Consider the following 20,047-nt stretch of genomic DNA (forward strand, 5'->3'; position numbering starts at 1 on the left):
GGCAGTCCCTAGCCACAACCTGGCATACAGGCGGTGGGTGTTAGATTCAGTCGTTAAGCTCATGGACTTAGGCAGAAGAGCTTCTCGGCAGCTGCACCCATGACTGAGCAGCCCTATTCAGGATCCACTCTGCTCACCCCAGTAGGGGAGGGGGTTAGAAAAGGTACCCTAAAAATAGCCTGCCTCGCAACATCCTGTCTGGAATACCGCATCCAGAGGGATCACCACCATGCGGTCAGAAACAAAGAAAACAAAAACTACACATTGGTGCCTGGAACGTGCGAACCCTCACGGACAACCAAGCCAGCGATCGACCTGAAAGGCGAACTGCCATCATCTCCAGAGAGCTAAGGAAGTTCCAGATCGACATCGCAGCACTCTCCGAGACCCGACTGGCCGACGAAGGGCAGCTGAAGGAAGAAAAAGGCGGATATACTTTCTTCTGGAAAGGAAAGCCTGCAAATGAGCCACGAATCCACGGTGTGGGTTTTGCTATTAAGAACTGCCTCATCAACCACCTCCATGAACTCCCTGTGGGCATCAACGAGCGCCTAATGACCTTACGCCTTATGCTTGCTAGCAGTCATATGGCCACGGTCGTTAGTGCCTATGCACCAACCCTTGATGCACAGGATGAAGTTAAGGAGGCCTTTTATGCTGACCTGGACAAAGTTCTATCTGAAGTCCCCAAGGAGGACAAGTTAATCCTGCTCGGAGACTTCAACGCCAGAGTGGGACGAAACCACCACCTATGGAGGGGTACGCTGGGGAGAGAAAGGGTCGGAAATACAAACTCTAATGGCACACTACTGCTAACTAAGTGCTCGGAGCATAACCTGGTCATCACCAACACACTTTTCCGTCAGAAAACCAAGTTCAAAACATCATGGATGCACCCTCGCTCCAAACTGTGGCATCTCATTGACTATGTCATTGTCCGCTCTAAAGACCGTTGCGACGTCCTAAACACCAGAGCAATGACCAGTGCAGACGACTGCTGGACCGACCACCGCCTCATTCGCTCCATCATGTCCATCCGCTTAATGCGGAAAAGACGGATGCAGAAAAGACAGTGCCGGCCAAGAATTAACATCGAGCTGTCGAGTGACACCACCTACCAACAACAGCTGCAGGAGGCCTTTAGCGCAGCGTTGCCCAAACAGTACCCAGAGGACACGGAAACACACTGGAGCACACTTTCGACTGCTATAATGAAATCCTGCAAAAATATCCTTGGTCTCAAAAAGCGGAGACATCAAGACTGGTTTGATGAGAACGACACTGAGATCCAGCAACTAATTGACAACAAGCGGCAAGCTTTCATCACTTGGCAAAACGACATCCACTGCAAAGTGAAAAGAGTAGCCCACGCCAAAGCGAAGGCAGCTGTCCAAACACAGGTTAGGAAACTGAAGAACCAGTGGTGGACAAAGAAGGCTCTGGAGATCGAGCAGCTTGCTGACTCTGGAGACACGAGAGGCTTCTTCGATGCCACAAGAGTGGTGTATGGTCCCAGCCACCGCTGCCTAACCCCCCTTCGCTCAAAGGATGGTCTGCTGCTGCTGAAGGACAAGGACGCAATTTCAAACAGGTGGAAAGAACACTATGAGGACCTCTTAAACAGGGACACTTGTCTGAGATGGAGGCTCTTGACCAACTCCCACAACAACCCACAGATGAAAGCATGGGAGAACCACCTACCTTGGATGAGCTGCAGGATGCCATTGGGAAGATGAGGAACAACAAGGCTGCTGGGCCCGACGGCATTCCAGCAGAGGTCCTGAAGAAAGGCGGACCCGATCTTACCAAGCACATCCATGTCCTGCTTCTCAAAATATGGGAAGAAGAGGAAATCCCTGCACAGCTCAGAGATGCCCTAATTGTCTCCATATTTAAGAAAGGAGACAAGGCAGACTGTGGGAATTACCGTGGCATCTCTCTCCTGTCCACCATAGGGAAAGCCCTCGCTCGGGTTTTGGCCAACAGACTCACCCCCCTGTCAGAAAGCGTGCTTCCTGAGTCTCAGAGTGGATTTCGCCCAAGCAGAGGCACCACAGACATGATTTTCATCGCACGACAACTGCAAGAAAAATGCCGGGAACAAAACCAATCATTATACATGGCCTTCATAGACCTCACCAAAGTCTTCGACTCGGTTAACCGTAAGGCCCTTTGGCTGGTTCTGTCCAAGATTGGCTGCCCAGACAAATACATCCGGGTACTGAGGCTACTGCATGATAACATGTCAGCCACAGTGCTCAGTGGCAGTGGAGATGAAACGGAACCCTTTAGGGTAGACACAGGTGTAAAACAGGGATGTGTCATCGCTCCAACACTATTTTCCATCTTTGTTGCTGCTATCCTCCATCTCACAAACATACATCTGCCCCAGGGAGTCAAAATAATGTACAGAACCGACGGCCAACTCCTCAACATCAACCGTTTCAGGGCTAAAGGTCAAACAACCACCATATCCATCATGGAGCTGCAGTATGCAGACGATAATGCCCTCGTAGCCCTCTCAGAAGAGGACCTACAGTGCACTCTGTCTGCTTTTGCGAAGGCATACAAACAGCTTGGTCTTGCCATCAATATAAAGAAAACCCAAATCCTCCACCAATCACCACCAAACAGTAGTGCGCCTGTCCTGCCCCCAAACCTCTCAATTGACAACATTCGACTGGAAAATGTGGACCACTTCCAATATCTCGGGAGCCTCCTGTCATCTAAAGCTGTCATTGACGATGAAATTCACCACCGCCTCAGCTGTGCCAGTGGGGCCTTCTCAAGGCTGAGGAAGAGAGTCTTCGAGAACCGTGACCTGCAAGCAAAGACCAAAATCCTGGTCTACAAAGCAGTCGTGCTCCCCACCCTTCTGTATGGGTCAGAAGCCTGGACCACCTACAGCAGGCACTTAAAGGCACTCGAGACCTACCATCATAGATGTCTCAGAAAAATCCTCAGGATCAGCTGGGAGGACCGACGCACCAACACCAGCGTCCTGGAGGAGGCTGGCTTGCCCACCATCACTGCCACGATTGCCCAAAACCAACTTAGATGGACTGGCCATGTAGTCCGCATGCCTGACTCTCGCCTCCCAAAACAAGTTCTTTATTCACAGCTTGTTGAAGGGAAACGGGCCCCGGGAGGTCAAAAGAAGAGATTTAAGGATAACATCAAGGCAAACCTGACAAAGTGTCGCATAGACCTTAAGTCTTGGGAAATCAAGGCAACAGACAGAACGATGTGGAGAAACCTTGTCCGTGAGGGTGCCGCGCAATATAATGACGACCTCCGCCATGCTGCACAAGACAAGCGCAGACTAAGAAAGGAGAGAGCATCCATCAAGCAGGCCCAACCCAAACCCACCACCACTACATTCCCTTGTCCACATTGCCCCAGAATAATCGGGTCCAGAATCGGCCTCTACGCCCACCTGAAGACCCACAAGGACCAGGAAGGAGGACAGTCATACTCGACCACGAGTGACCGCCGATGATGATGATATATATATATATATATATATATATATATATATATATATATATATATACGTATATATATATATATATATACATATATATACGTATATATATATACATATATACATATATATATATATATATATATACATATATATATACGTATATATATATATATATATACATATATATACGTATATATATATACATATATACATATATATATATACATATATATATATATATATATATATATATATATATATATATATATATATATATACATATATATATATATATATATATATACATATATATATATATATATATATATATATACATATATATATATATACATATATATATATATATATATATATATATATATATATATATATATATATATATATATATATATATATATACATATATATATATATATATATATATATATATATATATATATATATATATATATATATATATATATATATATATATATATATATATATACTTACTTATTTACTTAGGCCTTTAAATTCCCTAAGGAACATAGGCCATTGATGAAACTCCTCCATCCCCTTCGGTCTTGTGCCCTCCGCTCCAGTTGTTGCCATGACAGCCCTTGCGCCTTCATCTCCTGCCCTGTGGTTCTTCTCCAGGTGGCTCTAGGCCTTCCTCTCTTCCTCTTGCCTTGTGGGTTCCATGTTAGAGCATGTTTTGTGATTGATCTATTGTGTCTACGCAATGTGGGACCAATCCAGTTCCATTTCCTCCTCCTGATTTGTGTTTCTATTGTGTCTTGTCTAGTGAGGTCCCCCAGGTTGGCATTGGAGATGGTGTTAGGCCAGTAGATACCTAGGAGGCGACGGAGGCAGCGGTTGAAGAATGGTTTCTGAACTGTAGAGTAAGGTGGATTTGACGTTTGAGTTGAAGATTTGCAGTTTGGTCTTGAGTGATATGCTTTTTGCTTTCCAGATTTTATTTAGGATAGTGAATATGGTCCTTGCTTTTCCAATTCTGGCACTGACATCCTCCTCCGTTCACAGCAATAATGCTTCCTAGGTATGTAAAGGTGGCAACCTCGTCGAACTGGTTATGATCCATGTTTATTGGGGAGTTGTTCTTGTTGTTGATACGCATTAACTTAGTTTTTGATGTGTTAATTTTGAGTCCAAGCGAAGCAGCTGTTGTTTCCAGTTTGCATGATTTCTCCTGCATATGTTGGTGTGTGTGCTAGGAGTGCTAAATCATCAGCAAAATCCAGGTCTTCCAACTGCTCGGTCAGGCTCAGTTATACAGAGGATGAACAGGAAGGGTGAGAGCATGCATCCCTGCCGCACCCCAGTCAGGTCCTCGAAGGGCTCTGACAGGCAGCCTTCATGGAGGACACGACACTGCATCCCTCGGTAGGTGTTCTTGATAATATATATATATATATATACACATTAGGGCTGCAACAACTAATCCATTAAATCGATTATAAAAATTGTTGGCGATTAATTTAGTCATCGATTCGTTGGATCTATGCTATGCGCAGAGGCAATTTTTTTTTTTTTTTTAAATTTATTTTTTTAATTAACCTTTATTTATAAACTGCAACATGTACAAACAGCTGAGAAATAATAATCAAAATCAGTATGATGCCAGTATGCTGTTTTTTTCCAATAAAATACTGGAAAGGATAGAAATGTAGTTTGTCTCTTTTATCCGATTATTAATCGATTAATCGAAGTAATAATCAACAGATTAATCGATTATCAAATTAATCGTTAGTTGCAGCCCTAATACACACACACACACACACACACACACACTATATATATACATATATATGTATATATATATATATATATATATATATATATATATATATATATATATACACACAGATATATATATATATATATGTGTGTATACATAAATATATATATATATGTGTGTATATGTATGTGTGTATATATATATATATATATATATATGTATACACACACATATACACACACACATATACATATATATATATATATACACATACATATACACACACACATATATATATATACTGTATATACACATACATATACAGTGGGGCAAAAAAGTATTTAGTCAGCCACTCATTGATTGTCAATGGGTGGCTGACTAAATACTTTTTTGCCCCACTGTATATACAGTATATATACAAATACACAGTGTTGGGTTAGTTACTGAAAACCAGTAATGAGTTATAGTTACTAGTTACTTCATTTCAAAAGTAACTCAGTTACTAACTCAGTTACTTACACCAAAAAGTAATGCGTTACTTTGAAAAGTAACTATTTAGTTACTTATTTTTTCTTTTCTTTTTTAAAAGCTCCCATTAATGCCATTTAGCCTTCATTTCAGTACTGTTATTGCACTGGAGAATAATACAATGTGTTGATCAACTTGACATGCATTTGCATCACTGAACTCTGCTAAGCAATGTGCTCTACAGACAACACACAAAGACAAAGATATGTTTCAAAGGCCAATTTGTTTCTGGCCAGAACAAATTGACAAAACTATTTTAAATAGCTACAACATAATGGCACTTTAACTTGAAGTTAAGTAGATAGGATCTTTGATCCAAGACACAACTTACATTTAACTAAAATGTTATTTTCTTTGTGCTCGACAAAAGAAAAGTATTGAGAATTTCTCCTTCTTAAAAAAATCGACTCTTGGCTTCGCCTTGATGTCTTGTTAGTTGTTATGATAGTAGCGTTTATGTGTGTGTGTGTGTGTGTGTGGCCCTTTAAGATATGACAGCATGTGGGTGAGGGACGTCAGTGAGTGAGTGGGCGAGAGAAGTGAGGGACCGGCGACAGTGAGTGCTTGCAGGTGCTCTCTCTAGCTTGCTGGATGGCTGCGTCCAATAAAGTCACAAAGTTGCAACAAACCGCCGGGCTCGTCATTCACCCTCAGCTGTAAAGACCACTTCCGGGTAAAGTGAAGGTTGTTAGCCCCGAAGGAACGTCTCCCCTGCGCTCCTCAACTACGGTATGGGAGTCCCCCCCCACGCCCCCACCCACACAAAGCACGTACGCCTCTTATTTTCCACCGCAGCGCTGCCACAAAACACACTCAGATCTTCAGTTTCTAGCCGATACTACATAAAAAATAACGTAAAATAACGCAGTAACGCATCATGTAGTAACGGTAACTGAGTTACTGAATATAAAAAATAACGCATTAGATTACTACTTACCGCCGAAACTAACGGCGTTACAATAACGCTCCTCTGGCTACTGACAACGGTATGCAGAGGGTGACTGGCATCATCCAGGATGCTCACCAGTTTTTCCACAGTCCTCTTCTCTGCCACCGTCACCAGTGAGTCCAGTTTTATTCCGATCGTAGAACCGGCCCGCCTGATCAGTTTCTCCAGTCTGGAGCTGTCCTTCTTAGATGTACTGCCCCCCCCCCAGCACACTATTATGTAGTACAGAACACTGGCAACCACAGACTGGTAGTACATCCACAAGAGTTTTTTACAAATGTTGAAGGAGCGCAGCTTCCTCAGGAAGTATAGCCTGCTCTGTCCTTTCCTGGCAACGAATAAAGTGAGTTTCTTACAAATATCATCCCTGCAGGATGAGGAATAGCTAAACATGCTTCACTACACACCGTAGGAGGATACAACAACTCACCGGCGTCACCGCTAACAAAAGCTAGTGCGCCTGAATGTAAACAAATGCCATGGTTGGATCTACACCTGACATCCACTGTAATGACACCAAGTACAATAGCGTATCTAGTTGATACTATAATATATAAATAATAATATATAATATAATAATCTATATTTTTTATCGTCACAAAATCTTTTTTCATTTTGAAAAAATTCTAATTCTGTTTATAAACTCAGTAAATATGTTCCTGGACACATAAGGACTTTGAATATGACCAATGTATGATCCTGTAGCTATTTGGTATCGGATCGATACCTAAATTTGTGGTATCATCCAAAACTAATGTTAAGTATCCAAACAACAAAAGAATACGTGATTATTACATTTTAACAGAAGAGTAGATAGAACATGTTGAAACGGAAAATAACCAGATATTAACAGTAAATGAAAAAGTGGAATAATAATACATTTTTATTTATAATTTTGACAAAGTAATAGAATGAGAAATGACACAATATGTTACTGCATACGTCAGCAGACAAATTAGGAGCCTTTGTTTGCTTACTTTCTACTAAAAGACAAGTAGTCTAGTATGTTCACTATTTTATGTAAGGCAAAAATTGTTCTTTGATTGCAATAAGAAACATATGTTTAATGTACTGTAAGATATATCTTTTTTAAATAAAGCTAATAATGCCATTTTTTTGTGGTCCCCTTTATTTAGAAAAGTATCGAAATACATTTTGGTACCGGTACTAAAATATTGGTATTGGGACAACCCTAGTACACACACAGGTACCTACGCTCCCACATACATTTACACATATACACATGCTGTACATACACTCATGCATATACAGTCATGGCCAAAAATATTGGCAGCCCTGCATTTCTGTGACATAATGCACCACTTCTCCCAGAAAATTGTTGAACCTACAAATGCTTTGTTATTCACATCATTATTTATTTTGTTTGCATTGGAACACAAAAAACAAAAAAAAAGCCAAATCTGATATTTTACACTAAACTCCAAAAATGGACTTGACAAAATTATTGCTACCTTTTCAAAATTGTAACAAATAGTTGTATTCTAAACATGTGATGCTCCTTTAATTTGTAATTAAACTCACCTGTAGCAAGTAACAGGTGCTGGCAATATATAAATTACACTTGCAGCCAGTTAAAATGGAGAAAAGTTGACTCAACCTTTGTGTTGTGTGAACCACACTGAGCATGGAGAAAAGAAAGAAGAGCAAAGAACTCTCAGATGATTTGAAAACCAATATTGTGGAAAAGCATGGACAATCTCAAGGCTACAAGTCCATCTCCATAAATCTAAATGTTCCTGTGCCTACTGTGCGCATGTCAACTGTGCGCAATGTCATCAAGAAGTTTAAAGCCCGTGGCACTGTAGCTAACCTCCCTGGACGTGGACGGGAAAGAACAATTGATGAAAGACTGCAACGAAGGATTGTTAGAATTGTGGATAAAGAACCTCGATTCACTTACAAACAAATTCAAGCTGACCTGCAGACACAGGGTACAACAGTGTCAGCTCACAGTGTCAGCTCGCACTATCTGTCGCCATCTCAATGAAAAGGGACGCTATGGTAGGAGACCCAGGAGGACCTCGCTGCTGACACAGAGATATAAAAAAGCAAGACTGGAGTTTGCAAAAACTTACCTGAGGAAGCCAAAATCCTTCTGGGAGAACGTCCTGTGGACAGATGAGACTAAAGTGGAGCTTTTTGGTAAAGCACATCATCACACTGTTTACAGAAAACAAAACGAGGCCTTTAAAGAAAAGAACACCATGCCTACAGTCAAACATGGTGGATGTTCACTGATGTTTTGGGGTTGCTTTGCTGCTTCTGGTACCGGATGCCTTGACTGTGTGCATGGCATCATGAAATCTGAGGACTACCAAAGAATTTTGGGGCATAATTTAGGGCCCAGTGTCAGAAAGGTGGGTCTCCGTCAGAGGTCATGGGTCTTCCAGCAGGACAACGACCCAAAGCATACTTCAAAAAGCACACAAAAATGGTAAGACAACGCGCTGGAGAGTTCTGAAGTGGTCATCAATAAGTCCAGATCTAAATTCTGTAGAACCTCTGTGGAGAGATCTAAAAACAGCAGTTGGGAGAAGGTACCCTTCAAATCTGAAAGACCTGAAGCAGTTTGCAAAAGAAGAGTGGTGCAAAATTCCAGTAGCAAGGTGTAAGAAACTCATTGATGGTTACAGGAAGCGATTGATTTCAGTATTTTTTTCCAAAGGGTGTGCTACCAAATATTAAGTTGAGGGTGCCAATAATTTTGTCCAGTCCATTTATGGAGTTCTGTGTAAAATAATATCAGATTTGGCTTTTTTTTGTGTGTGTGTGTGTGTGCTGTTCCAATGCAAACAAAAGAAAAACATGTGAATACCAAAGCATTTGTAATTTCAACAATTTTCTGGGAGAAGTGCTGCATTATCTTACAGAAATGCAAGGGTGCCAATATTTTTGGCCATGACTGTAATCATGTTTAATCAAACATATAATAACGTTGTCCCCCTAGGGGAAACTGGGTAAAACACGGCATGCTGATAAAGCTTAACCTATTGTTACTATAACAATCTACATATAGTTTGCTTCTCTTTCTTCCCCTCAATTTATCTGCTTTCTTTTGTAATCCAAGTTTTCATTACATATATGTATTGTTGCATTTAAAACAATTGCATTGTTGATAATAGAGGTCATTATTATTATTATTCATTACCAATAGTGCTATTTATATTGGTATTGCTCCATTTGTAGTGCAATAATGTGTTATTAATATTTACCTCACTAACTGCTTTTTTGTTATCATTTTTCGTATCATATTTGTACATATCGTATTTGCTGATGTTGTTCTTTTGTTGTTTTTGTTGTCTCTCTGTATTATCCCCCTATTGGCCCTGCAATGTCCCCCTGTGTCTTCTTTTTTTCTTCTTTCTACCCCCTCCTGCTCCAGTCCGGCTGCGCCAAACATGAAATAAATCAATTTTAATAAAGTAAAATACAAATAAGGCAACAAGAGAAGTATCCCACACTTCTCTTTTATAAAATAAATCTGTACAGCATATATGGGCATCTACATCAACAATATGATTTGCCTGAGGTGGCTGGACAGGACAAAAAAAAAAGAAAAAAAAAGGAAAAAAAAGACTGCGCCTTTTGACCAATCATTGAAGTTGGTCACACTCTCTTTATACACGACTCTGACGCACACGAGGACAACATGCACACTCCACACAGATATGTCCAAACGGAGGTTCGAAGATGCACACGGCCTAAAGTTACACATTATGGTTGTAATGTCAAAGGATTTAGGATACTTTACACAGACTTGAACAAGAAATGCATTAATTAACTTGAAAAACCTTTCTCTTCAACTTTCTCTCCTTACTTTTGGTGGGCGTCAACTCCCGCTTAGGTGTGCAACCATCTGTAGCGTTCCTGGCACGCGATTTAGATGCACGGAACGTTTTCTATGATATTTGAGGTTTTTCCAAACTTAATAGGCAAATAGTGCGTAAATAATACACTATATACATTCATTAATCACTTACCTTTGTTTTCATGTTAAAAAAAACTTACATTGAAAAGGGGCAGCATTTATCTTGCGCACGATCAGTTACATGTAGGGGAAACACTGCATATATTTAGCCAATTATACAATGTCATTTACCACGCCCCGTTACCACATATTGATTGCCAATGTCTGGCAAACAATGTGTTCGTTATAGTGGTGTGCAACTGCACTGCATCTTGCTTGAAGTTCAACCTAATATTTTGATGCTTCCTCTTTGAATTGGTCAAGTGTTCCTAATCTTGTGACCACAGCAGTGGTCCCCAACCTTTTTGTAACTGCGGACCGGTCAACGCTGGACAATTTGTCCCACGGACCGGGGGGGGGGGCGGGGGGTTTGTCATAAAATAATACAAATCATGTGTGCTTACGGACTGTATCCCTGCACACTGTATTGATCTATATTGATATATAATGTAGGAACCAGAAATATTAATAACAGAATGATATAATAAAAAATTAAAAATAAAATGTTTTATTTTATTTATTTTTTTATTTCTTGTGCGGCCCGGTACCAATCGAACCACGGACAGTGGTTCCAACCACCGGGCCACGGCCCGGTGGTTGGAACCACTGTTGTACAGTATCATTATGTCGCCTCTTACCTTGGATAGTGTCAAGAAGCCGTCAGAGTTGAGAACTTCCGGTGCGTGTTTGTCCATGTAGGAACAGCAGGCGGCGCTGAGCGTGCTGAGAGAGTACAGGCTGGCCACATCAAACACCAAGCAGACATTATTGTTGTGCAGGATGGTGCGGAGGAAGTCGGAGATGGAGTCCTCTAGTGGCTGGAGGCCGTAGCGGTGGGCCAGGCCGAGGAAGTCGAGCAACACCTCTTCGCGAGCCGAGCTGAGGCTGGCGCGGCCGGTGTACAAGTAGTTGAGCAGCATGGAGAATGCCTCTGCCTGCGTCTCCTCCAGACAAATCTCTGCTTGGGGCTGCGACTCTTTCATTCCGCCATACAAGAGGGCCCTGAAGGAAAACCATGTTTATTTGTTATTGTCGTCCTTGAGTATTGTTTTGTGCAGTCACATAGGGCTGGACATTTAATCCAATTTTAATTTCGCTTTGAACAATGGCTTCTCACGATTATGAAAATAAAATCACCGATAAATGGGCCGCGCAACGTGCATGCCAATTCCGGAGCTTGTGACGGTGAAAGAAATGAGGAGCGAATGGATGAAAAAAGAGCATGTGTACTAGAAGTGTGGGATCTTACCATGGTTGCTATTTTTATAGACACGGCGCTAGTATGCAGAATGAATAATCACTAAACTCAATAAAAGTAGTAAAGCAAATGATTTCCGGGTTGACGTAACTGCAGACGGAGTCACATAATTGGCCAATAAAACTGAATTTGTTGATAAAGGCAATATAATATCATAAAATGTTGTCATTGTGAGGAGAAGAGACATTTTTTTGGGACAATAATGAGTCCGCGAGAGCTCATTTATCCGACACACTCAAAACGCCGGCAGTCCTGAATTACAAAATGTCACAGTGACTAAACTAAGAAGCTTAAACTAGCAGGAACAATCCATACACCCGCAACACATCTCATCTGTTTGTCTTGTGGTAACGACATCATTGATGTTGCATTCATTTAAAAACAGTGGGCGCAACTTGAGAGGCTCGCTCTTTTTTTTTTTTTAACTGCCTCGCCTCTTTACTCGTCAAGCTGAGAACAGCAGCACAGCACACTTCCCCCTTCACAATAACAGCGTGGTGCGCCACATCTGGTCTGGCTGCGCTAACAAAATAAAGGTTTCAAAAAAGTACCTTAGACAAGCATAATGTACTTAAAGCACTTATTGATACATTTGTACAATTATTATGCTCTGACCTAAAATATTGGTAAAAAATAGTCCAAAGATGCGCCAATAAATGTAAGGATTTTTGCATTTAATAAACAAACACACTCACATGTTATTTGACACAAAAAGAACACACTCTATGATGCTAAAAATAAGTGTAAAAAGTAAAAAACTTAATAAAAACAAACTGGAAAAACTTAATTGAATTGTTTTTTATTTTGCTATTCTTATTTAAATGTATTGTTATTGCTATTAATTTACTTGTTGTGGTTTGTTATTCATTTATAGCCAGCTTTTTTAAAACTATATTAAAAGTTGAGTTTTGGTGGTACAGAAAAAATACTATTTTTTTCAAATCAATGAATAATCGTGTAATTAATCTTGATTACAGTATTGCTTAGCTAAAGGCCTTAGTGGCCACATGCGTGGACAGCACCTTTTAGCTCTTATTTCCAAAATTGTGTACACTACTGAATTGGGGTCTTATGGCCGCTTATGTGGACACTTATACTGCCATCTGGTGGTGTCAGAAGAGTATAACATACAATGGAATTTTGAAACAAAAAGTGTACAAATAAGAATTAGCATGTCACTAAACATTAAGTACACGTTTGTTACTTATGGACTAAGTACATCATATCAAAAGATGATTTTTAGTTTTTATTCTAATTAGGGTCCAATAAGCCCAAATGGCAAAGAGAAATAAAAAAGCATGTAAAACAGCTTGGGCCTTAAGAGGTTTTAATAAATATTATTTACTACTAGTCACAGGACTTGGAGAGAAATGACACAAGAAAACACAGCATAGCACATCAATGTCAACATGCCATGCTAATTCTTTGCAAAGTGAAACTTGTACTTTGAGCACCATGATCCTGTGATGTTTAATATGATTATGTGGCTTTTATCACCTTGACCTTCCTGCGGCTTAAAAGTCCAACAGTTCAGCAACACTTTTGCACACTATTGCATCAGGACCAGTGAGGTCCTAAGAACGATAAGATAAAATGAATATTAGCATTTGTCCACTGATATGTAGTAGAATATATTTTCTGTATTATGTCAATCTGTCTGACAATTCTCGCAAGTTCCTTCTACAGATAATGCTCAGCACCAATGTGTTAGCTGAAGTCTGCAAAATACCAATGTGATACCACTCCTCATGTGGAGGATTATATTATATATCTAATCGTTAACAGCTGTACTTGCAAGCAAAACAGAGTTTGGCAATTTATGGAAGGCCAATGCTGCAGCTTAAAGCCAAATATGTTTCAATGTTTTAGTGCAAGCCTGGGCAATTATTTTGACTCGGGGGCCAAATTTAGAGAATAAAATGTGTCTGGGGGCCGGTAAATCTGATTTCTAGGAACACTAATACAAAACCTCACAATAATGTCTGAATGCTAAAAAAGTTATGACAGACCGCCTTAAAAACGGAACGGAATTTAAATTTTTTTTTTAAGAATGATACCCCCAGAATGTACATGAAAATAAAGAATGTGGGATTTACAATATTAACTATATGTGGGTTCTGTACCGAGGATGTCGTTGTGGCTTGTACAGCCCTTTGAGACACTTGTGATTTAGGGCTATATAAATAAACATTGATTGATTGAACTATGAACGATAAAACACAGAATACTGACAACATATGAACGTCACACCTCCTCTCCATCCACATATTTTACAATCAAGCGAAACACAAAAAATGCAACAAACAGCAAAATATGAACGCGAAGGGAAAAAAAACAAAAAACACCTACAATCTGATATATCTGATACATCACTAAGCTTTAGAACTTTGTTGTAAAAATCTCCTTCCGTGTCTGTCCCTGACACCCGCATTTCAGGTTGGCCGCTCTGGAAACTCTGTAGAAACGCTCCCCACCCACACTGCTTGGTGCCTCGTCTGAGCTGCTGAGACTTAGATTACCATAGTAACTAATTCGATTACCATAGTAAATAGTATATCATGCAAAAGTGCAGATTTCAACCATTGAAATACTTTGTATAGTTCAAGACTGGGCCTTATTAAAAAGCTTAACGGGCCGCATGTGGCCCCCGGGCCTTAATTTGCCCAGTTCTGTGTTAGTGTGTAAAGGTACGCCATCGTAATGGTTCGGTGACGGTAGGGTAAAAGTTAGGTTCGGTAAGGGAACCAAATGCAAAACATGAAACTGCCTAGTTTAAGTGATAATTTTTTAATGTGTCATATGTGAATGTGGAAACTGATGGCAATTAATCATCAAATAAAAAATAAATATGATATACTAGTGTATGCCATAAATGCATGTGGGCCGCCACAAACCCACCCGGAGCTACATGCACGCCCGCGCTTTTAAAAACATCATAATAGTACGGTCAGTGAACATAGCTTGTTGAACCACGCCAAACAACTTTAATAATTGTAATTTATGCCTTTTAGTACTTATTTTGTCAAATTGTATTTCTACAATCTGTCGTGGGCCGCGATCATGCTCATAGGCTGAAATTTGGTCTCCTGACTCAGTCCTCTCCTTGACACCACACAGTGGACATGTTCTGCAAACTTCTAAGCCTCACTTTCCATGGCCACTTCTTTGCATACTGATGCTCTCCAGGGTCGTGGAAGTGCCCCGCACACTGCATCTGCGCCATGTATCCCATGTGAAAACTGCGATTATGAGTACATGTGGCTCAGTGGCCTAGTGGTTAGAGTGGCCGCCCTGAGATCAGTAGGTCGTGAGTTCAAACCCCGGCCGAGTCATACCAAAGACTATAAAAATGGGAGCCATTACCTCCCTGCTTGGCACTCAGCATCAAGGGTTGGAATTGGGGGTTAAATCACCAAAATGACTCCCGGGCACAGCCACCGCTGCTGCTCACTACTCCCCTCACCTCCCAGGGGGTGAACAAGGGGATGGGTCAAATGCAGAGGTTAATTTCACCACACCTAGTGTGTGTGTGTGTGTGTGTGTGTGACAATCATTGGTACTTTAACTTTAACATGTACATACACCATTAGTCTATATGTTTGTTTGTGTAAGAGTGAGAAACGCTGATGGGATATGAAACATTACGGGAAGTCCATACGAATGACGTGGCCAATTTTAATCGGTAAAAATAAACTTTTTTAAATTGGAAATTCCCAAAGAAGCCACTGAACCTCACATAATCAGTGATCACTACTATTAGCGTGACTTACTGGGATAACAGGCAGTTGTTGATTGACAGTTACATGAGCACATATCAGTACTGTAATGTTCATTAGTGATTAAAAATAAGTGAGCAGGAAACAGTGACGGTTGATGACAGTGATTGTTGGCGGAGTACCTGAAGTAGTGGCATCGGGCGGCCAGGATAACGTTATGTGCAGGAAAGCGCTTCCCCTCCACGATGAAGGTGACATCGCTGTATTGCTCGCAGAGCGCCAGAGGTCCCAGCTGCTCCGACAGCAGGTGGATGTGGTCGATCTCCGATACGGAGGCCAGCGGCCGCAGAGGATGGCTGTTGCTCATGGTGGCCGCCTGCTGCGTTTCATCAGCACATAAACACATTAGTCAACTGCTAACGGCTAGGCTACATGCTAACGAGGAAGCTACTGGGGTAATAGGCTAGATGTAAAGCGCAGCATTACATCTACAACCAGAGCTTATAACTTCCAAGTCTATCATTATGTCCACTTTGTAGCGGACAAAACATGAAGCTTTTTAGCGACTAGTTCAAAGATGTCGTCGGACATTTGAAACCCGAAGAGACGTTAGCTTCCAGCATTCGGCTTTAACGTTCATTCCGCGCTATCACTTACCAAGCAGCTCACAAATGAACGGTTGAATTACTCAGAAATGCTCACAGTATGCCAAAAAAAGGGACTTATTTTTCTCCGAGTTGAAAAGTAAATATCCCAACTACGCTTGAATGTGTCGGACATCACACTGTGATGACAGTGGAAAGCAATTCTGGGTCATTGGCAGCTACTTCCGGTTCAAACCTTACGTTTCAAAATAAAATCACGTTGCTTCATACCTTCGGTTACCATGATTAGCGTTTTGTAGCTTTATTTCGAAGACATCAAGGGGAAAATACCATGATTCATCCGAAATAACTGTTTAACCCGACATTATAACAAAACAGTCTCAACGTGTTTCTCTTTGAAGAAACAATCAATTGAAATTCAGGTCAACATAATCAAAGTAAAATAGAGCAGGTAAAGGAATTTAAATATTTGGGTGTTATTTTGGACCCTAAGCTAAAATTTGATGGCCATATTATAAAAATGACTAAGACCATAAAAAATATATATAAACTGTTTCAGGGTCATTAGACCGTCCGTGTTTATCTGTTCAAGCTGCACAAGTATATGCATGCAATAATTTTTTATTGTGCCATGGTCTGTGGACAAGCCACGGAATGTGTAGTGAAGCCTCTGTTGTCGTTATATAAACAAACTTTAAAGACATTTGATCCAAAACCAACGAAGCATCATCATGCCTTATTACTCAAAAATATAACATGATGAGTTTTGATAATTTTATAAATTTCTCATTTTTAAAAGCAATTTTTAAGTGTGTTAATGGATTAGCCCCTGATGTGATGTGTCAAGAAATACAAATATACAGTAGTGAAGGCGTGTGGACTCGAGCTGCAGTCGGTGGGAGCTGTAGAGTGAAGGTGCCGGACGACTCTGGGTCAGTCTGCATTCTCAGTGAAGGCCTCATATCTGTGGAACTCTTTGCCACTGGAGTTAAAGTCACAGTCGGACATTAAACTTTTCTCCACAAAACTGAAAAAGTGGCTTAAGGAAAATCAAAAGCGTGAACACTAGAACAGGGTGTAGTGTGGACAAATGGGGGCAATTATTTTCAATATGTTTTTATTTTTTATCTGTCTTAATATTTTTGTATATGCTATACACTTTTCTCAACTTTAAAAAAAAAAGCCTAACCAGGACAAGGGTTGAAAATTAGCCTGTGGCTAGAAGTCCTATGTACTCTGACATCAGTGGGTAGCACTGTTTAATTGTACTGTCCCTGTCAAATAAATACGTTAAAAAAAATTGCTGCCAAAGGTAGATGATGTACTCTTGAGCTATTAAATGTTAATGAAGTGAAGGAATGTAATAATTGAATGCTAACTACATTATTGCTGGCATACACATGCACCAAAAAATATATCGTCATCTTTCTACATAACCATCATATAATTATTATATAGTATGTCATATAGATATAACTGTAAATGGTTAGTTTTAAAGTAACACTCACATACAGGGGGAAAACAATAAAGGCCTGGTACAAGAGTGTGATGTATTTAAAAGTATATCAGTCTTTGGAGAGAAGGAGAAGACAGACATTTTCAGAGGAGCCGTTGTTGGCAGGAAGTTTCCCTTTCCCCACTTGTGGCCATGAGGGAATTGTATTTATTGGCTTAAACAATCACACTGTAAAATACATCTAAGACTGTGAATGTGAAAATTGACAACGACTTGGTGAGCTTTATTAGAGGTTAAACCAACACGCTTAGGAGAAATAGTTCTCCTCCCTTTATAAGTTGCAGTCATCTAACAACAGATGATACCTTGGCCTGACTCAGCAGTCTGGACTTCCCACTTAAAGTAACTGTGGACAGGTCATACGATAAGATGTGTGTTGCACAAAAGGCAGCTTGTTTATTTCTAAAGGAATGTGTAAAGACTGATTTTTGTTATTTGTGCCATTGCAACTTGACACTGGAGAAACGTATGGGGAAGAGAATGCGTATAATAAAGAAGGACATCATTGTGAGGTAGAATTATTTATTAAATGGGTGCTAAATTGATACAAAAAAAGAAAGGTTTTCCTTGTTCGCACAATTGTTGAGTATGTTAAACACTTGTGTAGACAAGGCTGGCATCCTCTGAGGGTCCATCAAGAATGGAAATGTTTTTTTTGACAGTGACGGAGGTCACTTCCTCACCTTTGTCTTTATTTTTTGGTGCTGCTACTGTAACCTGCCGAAGGCACGGCTTTAACTAAAAACATAAGCTGACGGTTGTTTTGCGTAACACTTACTGCGGTGGTATGATTTTTGGCCTCGGCCTGCGCGTTGAAGACACAATCTCTTTCTTTTACAACCAAATTGTCTCACGTGTAAGTGTTTTTTTTATTAAGATTCACTATGTCCTTATTCGTCCCTGCGAGCTCAGAGGTCATCATCTGGACAAACACACAAGTTACTTTAATGCTGACTTAATTAGACGGACGTGCGCAAAGAGCAGACATCAACGTATGACATACAGTACAAAGGTCAGTGTATCTTTTGGGGTCAGTTTACCTTCCGTTCATTATATTTCCAATTCTTAAATGCAAATCAAAAAACAAAATTAGGGCTGTGTTTCGATTTTTATTATATATGGCAGAGTTAAAAAATAAAAATAAAAAAGTATTGATTTTCATCAAAATATTGCCATTAAATTGGATTTTGTGCTGTTTTGTTTTTATGGGTTTTTATTTTTCCAGATAAACACAAAAATCGAATATATGTTTATCCAAAATGCAAAATTGTGTGTTTATCTGTGTGATGACAAATTGAACCGGAAGCAGTATTTTAGCTTAACGCTAACACCTTTGTTCAGCAAGAGTCGTGTTGTCGTTTTAAAAAAGTGTCATTAAATAGTTGTCCAACTTTTGTTTCAGAAATGAAAATGGAAAAAATGGCCCAAAATTAGTTTTTTGATTTGCATTTAAGAATTGGAAATCGAATGAAAGGAAGGTACACGGACCTTTAGGTCATTTAATTTTCTTTTCAGAAATGTAAATTGAAAAAAAGGAAAAATTATTAAATTATTTGAATTTAATTTTAAAATACATTTTTTAATGAAAAACAAAGCATTCTTATCAGTGAAGAAGAGCAATAATTTGATCCAAAAAACGGCTTCATTCTCATTTTAGATTTCAGAAACAAATATTAAAATCACCACTCAGCAGAAACGTAAAATTTGACCAAAACAGATGGGTTTTTTTCATATTCCAACTTTGGAACCGGAAGTTGCTATATAAAGACGAGACAGCGGATTTATGTAGTGTGGTGTTGTATCCTGCGTCTGAAAAATCAGGGGTCTCATGTAACAAGCTTGCGTACATTTCTACAGGCTGTGGATACTTTGCCATTCAGGTGGTCAATCGGGCTTTGACAAACATTTGATTTCAACAATGTAAAAAAGACTGCGGAAAGGACACAAAATTAACTTTTTCGCCAATGCTTCATATTCCTATCAATATTTGTGAGGACATATAATAATTTATCGAGGCGATCACTTCTGTCAAAACGTTATCCTACGACTCCTTCCTGGCCATGTCAGGGGGACAGCAGCAGGTGGTCGCGGCACCGGAGACAAGAGGAGAATGTCATGTATACGGCTGTTATCGCAAGGAACTTTCCTGTATTTTAATAATTAATTGAGTAATCAAACAAGAGTCAAAGTCTTTTGTATCCTTTGCGATATGCTGCAATGTTTAAATGTAAAATATTTCAA

The 20,047-nt window shown here is 40.0% G+C and overlaps 1 protein-coding gene across 1 annotated transcript in view; it reads right to left on the minus strand.

Annotated features, from left to right (window-relative positions):
• Positions 1–16,519, minus strand: part of btbd9 (BTB (POZ) domain containing 9) — a 25,964-nt gene extending 9,445 nt beyond the window's left edge. Inside the window, exons 1-3 of the mRNA XM_062045057.1 lie at positions 16,343–16,519; positions 15,868–16,064; positions 11,350–11,713 (exon numbers count right to left, since the gene is read on the minus strand). Coding sequence (XP_061901041.1) covers positions 11,350–11,713; positions 15,868–16,052 — 549 coding nt within the window. The 5' untranslated portion in view covers positions 16,053–16,064; positions 16,343–16,519. The remainder of the gene's footprint in view (positions 1–11,349; positions 11,714–15,867; positions 16,065–16,342) is intronic.
• Positions 16,520–20,047: the final 3,528 nt, after the last annotated feature.

Source organism: Entelurus aequoreus, linkage group LG04 (genome assembly GCF_033978785.1).
Source record: "Entelurus aequoreus isolate RoL-2023_Sb linkage group LG04, RoL_Eaeq_v1.1, whole genome shotgun sequence".
NCBI classification, from domain to species: domain Eukaryota; kingdom Metazoa; phylum Chordata; class Actinopteri; order Syngnathiformes; family Syngnathidae; genus Entelurus; species Entelurus aequoreus.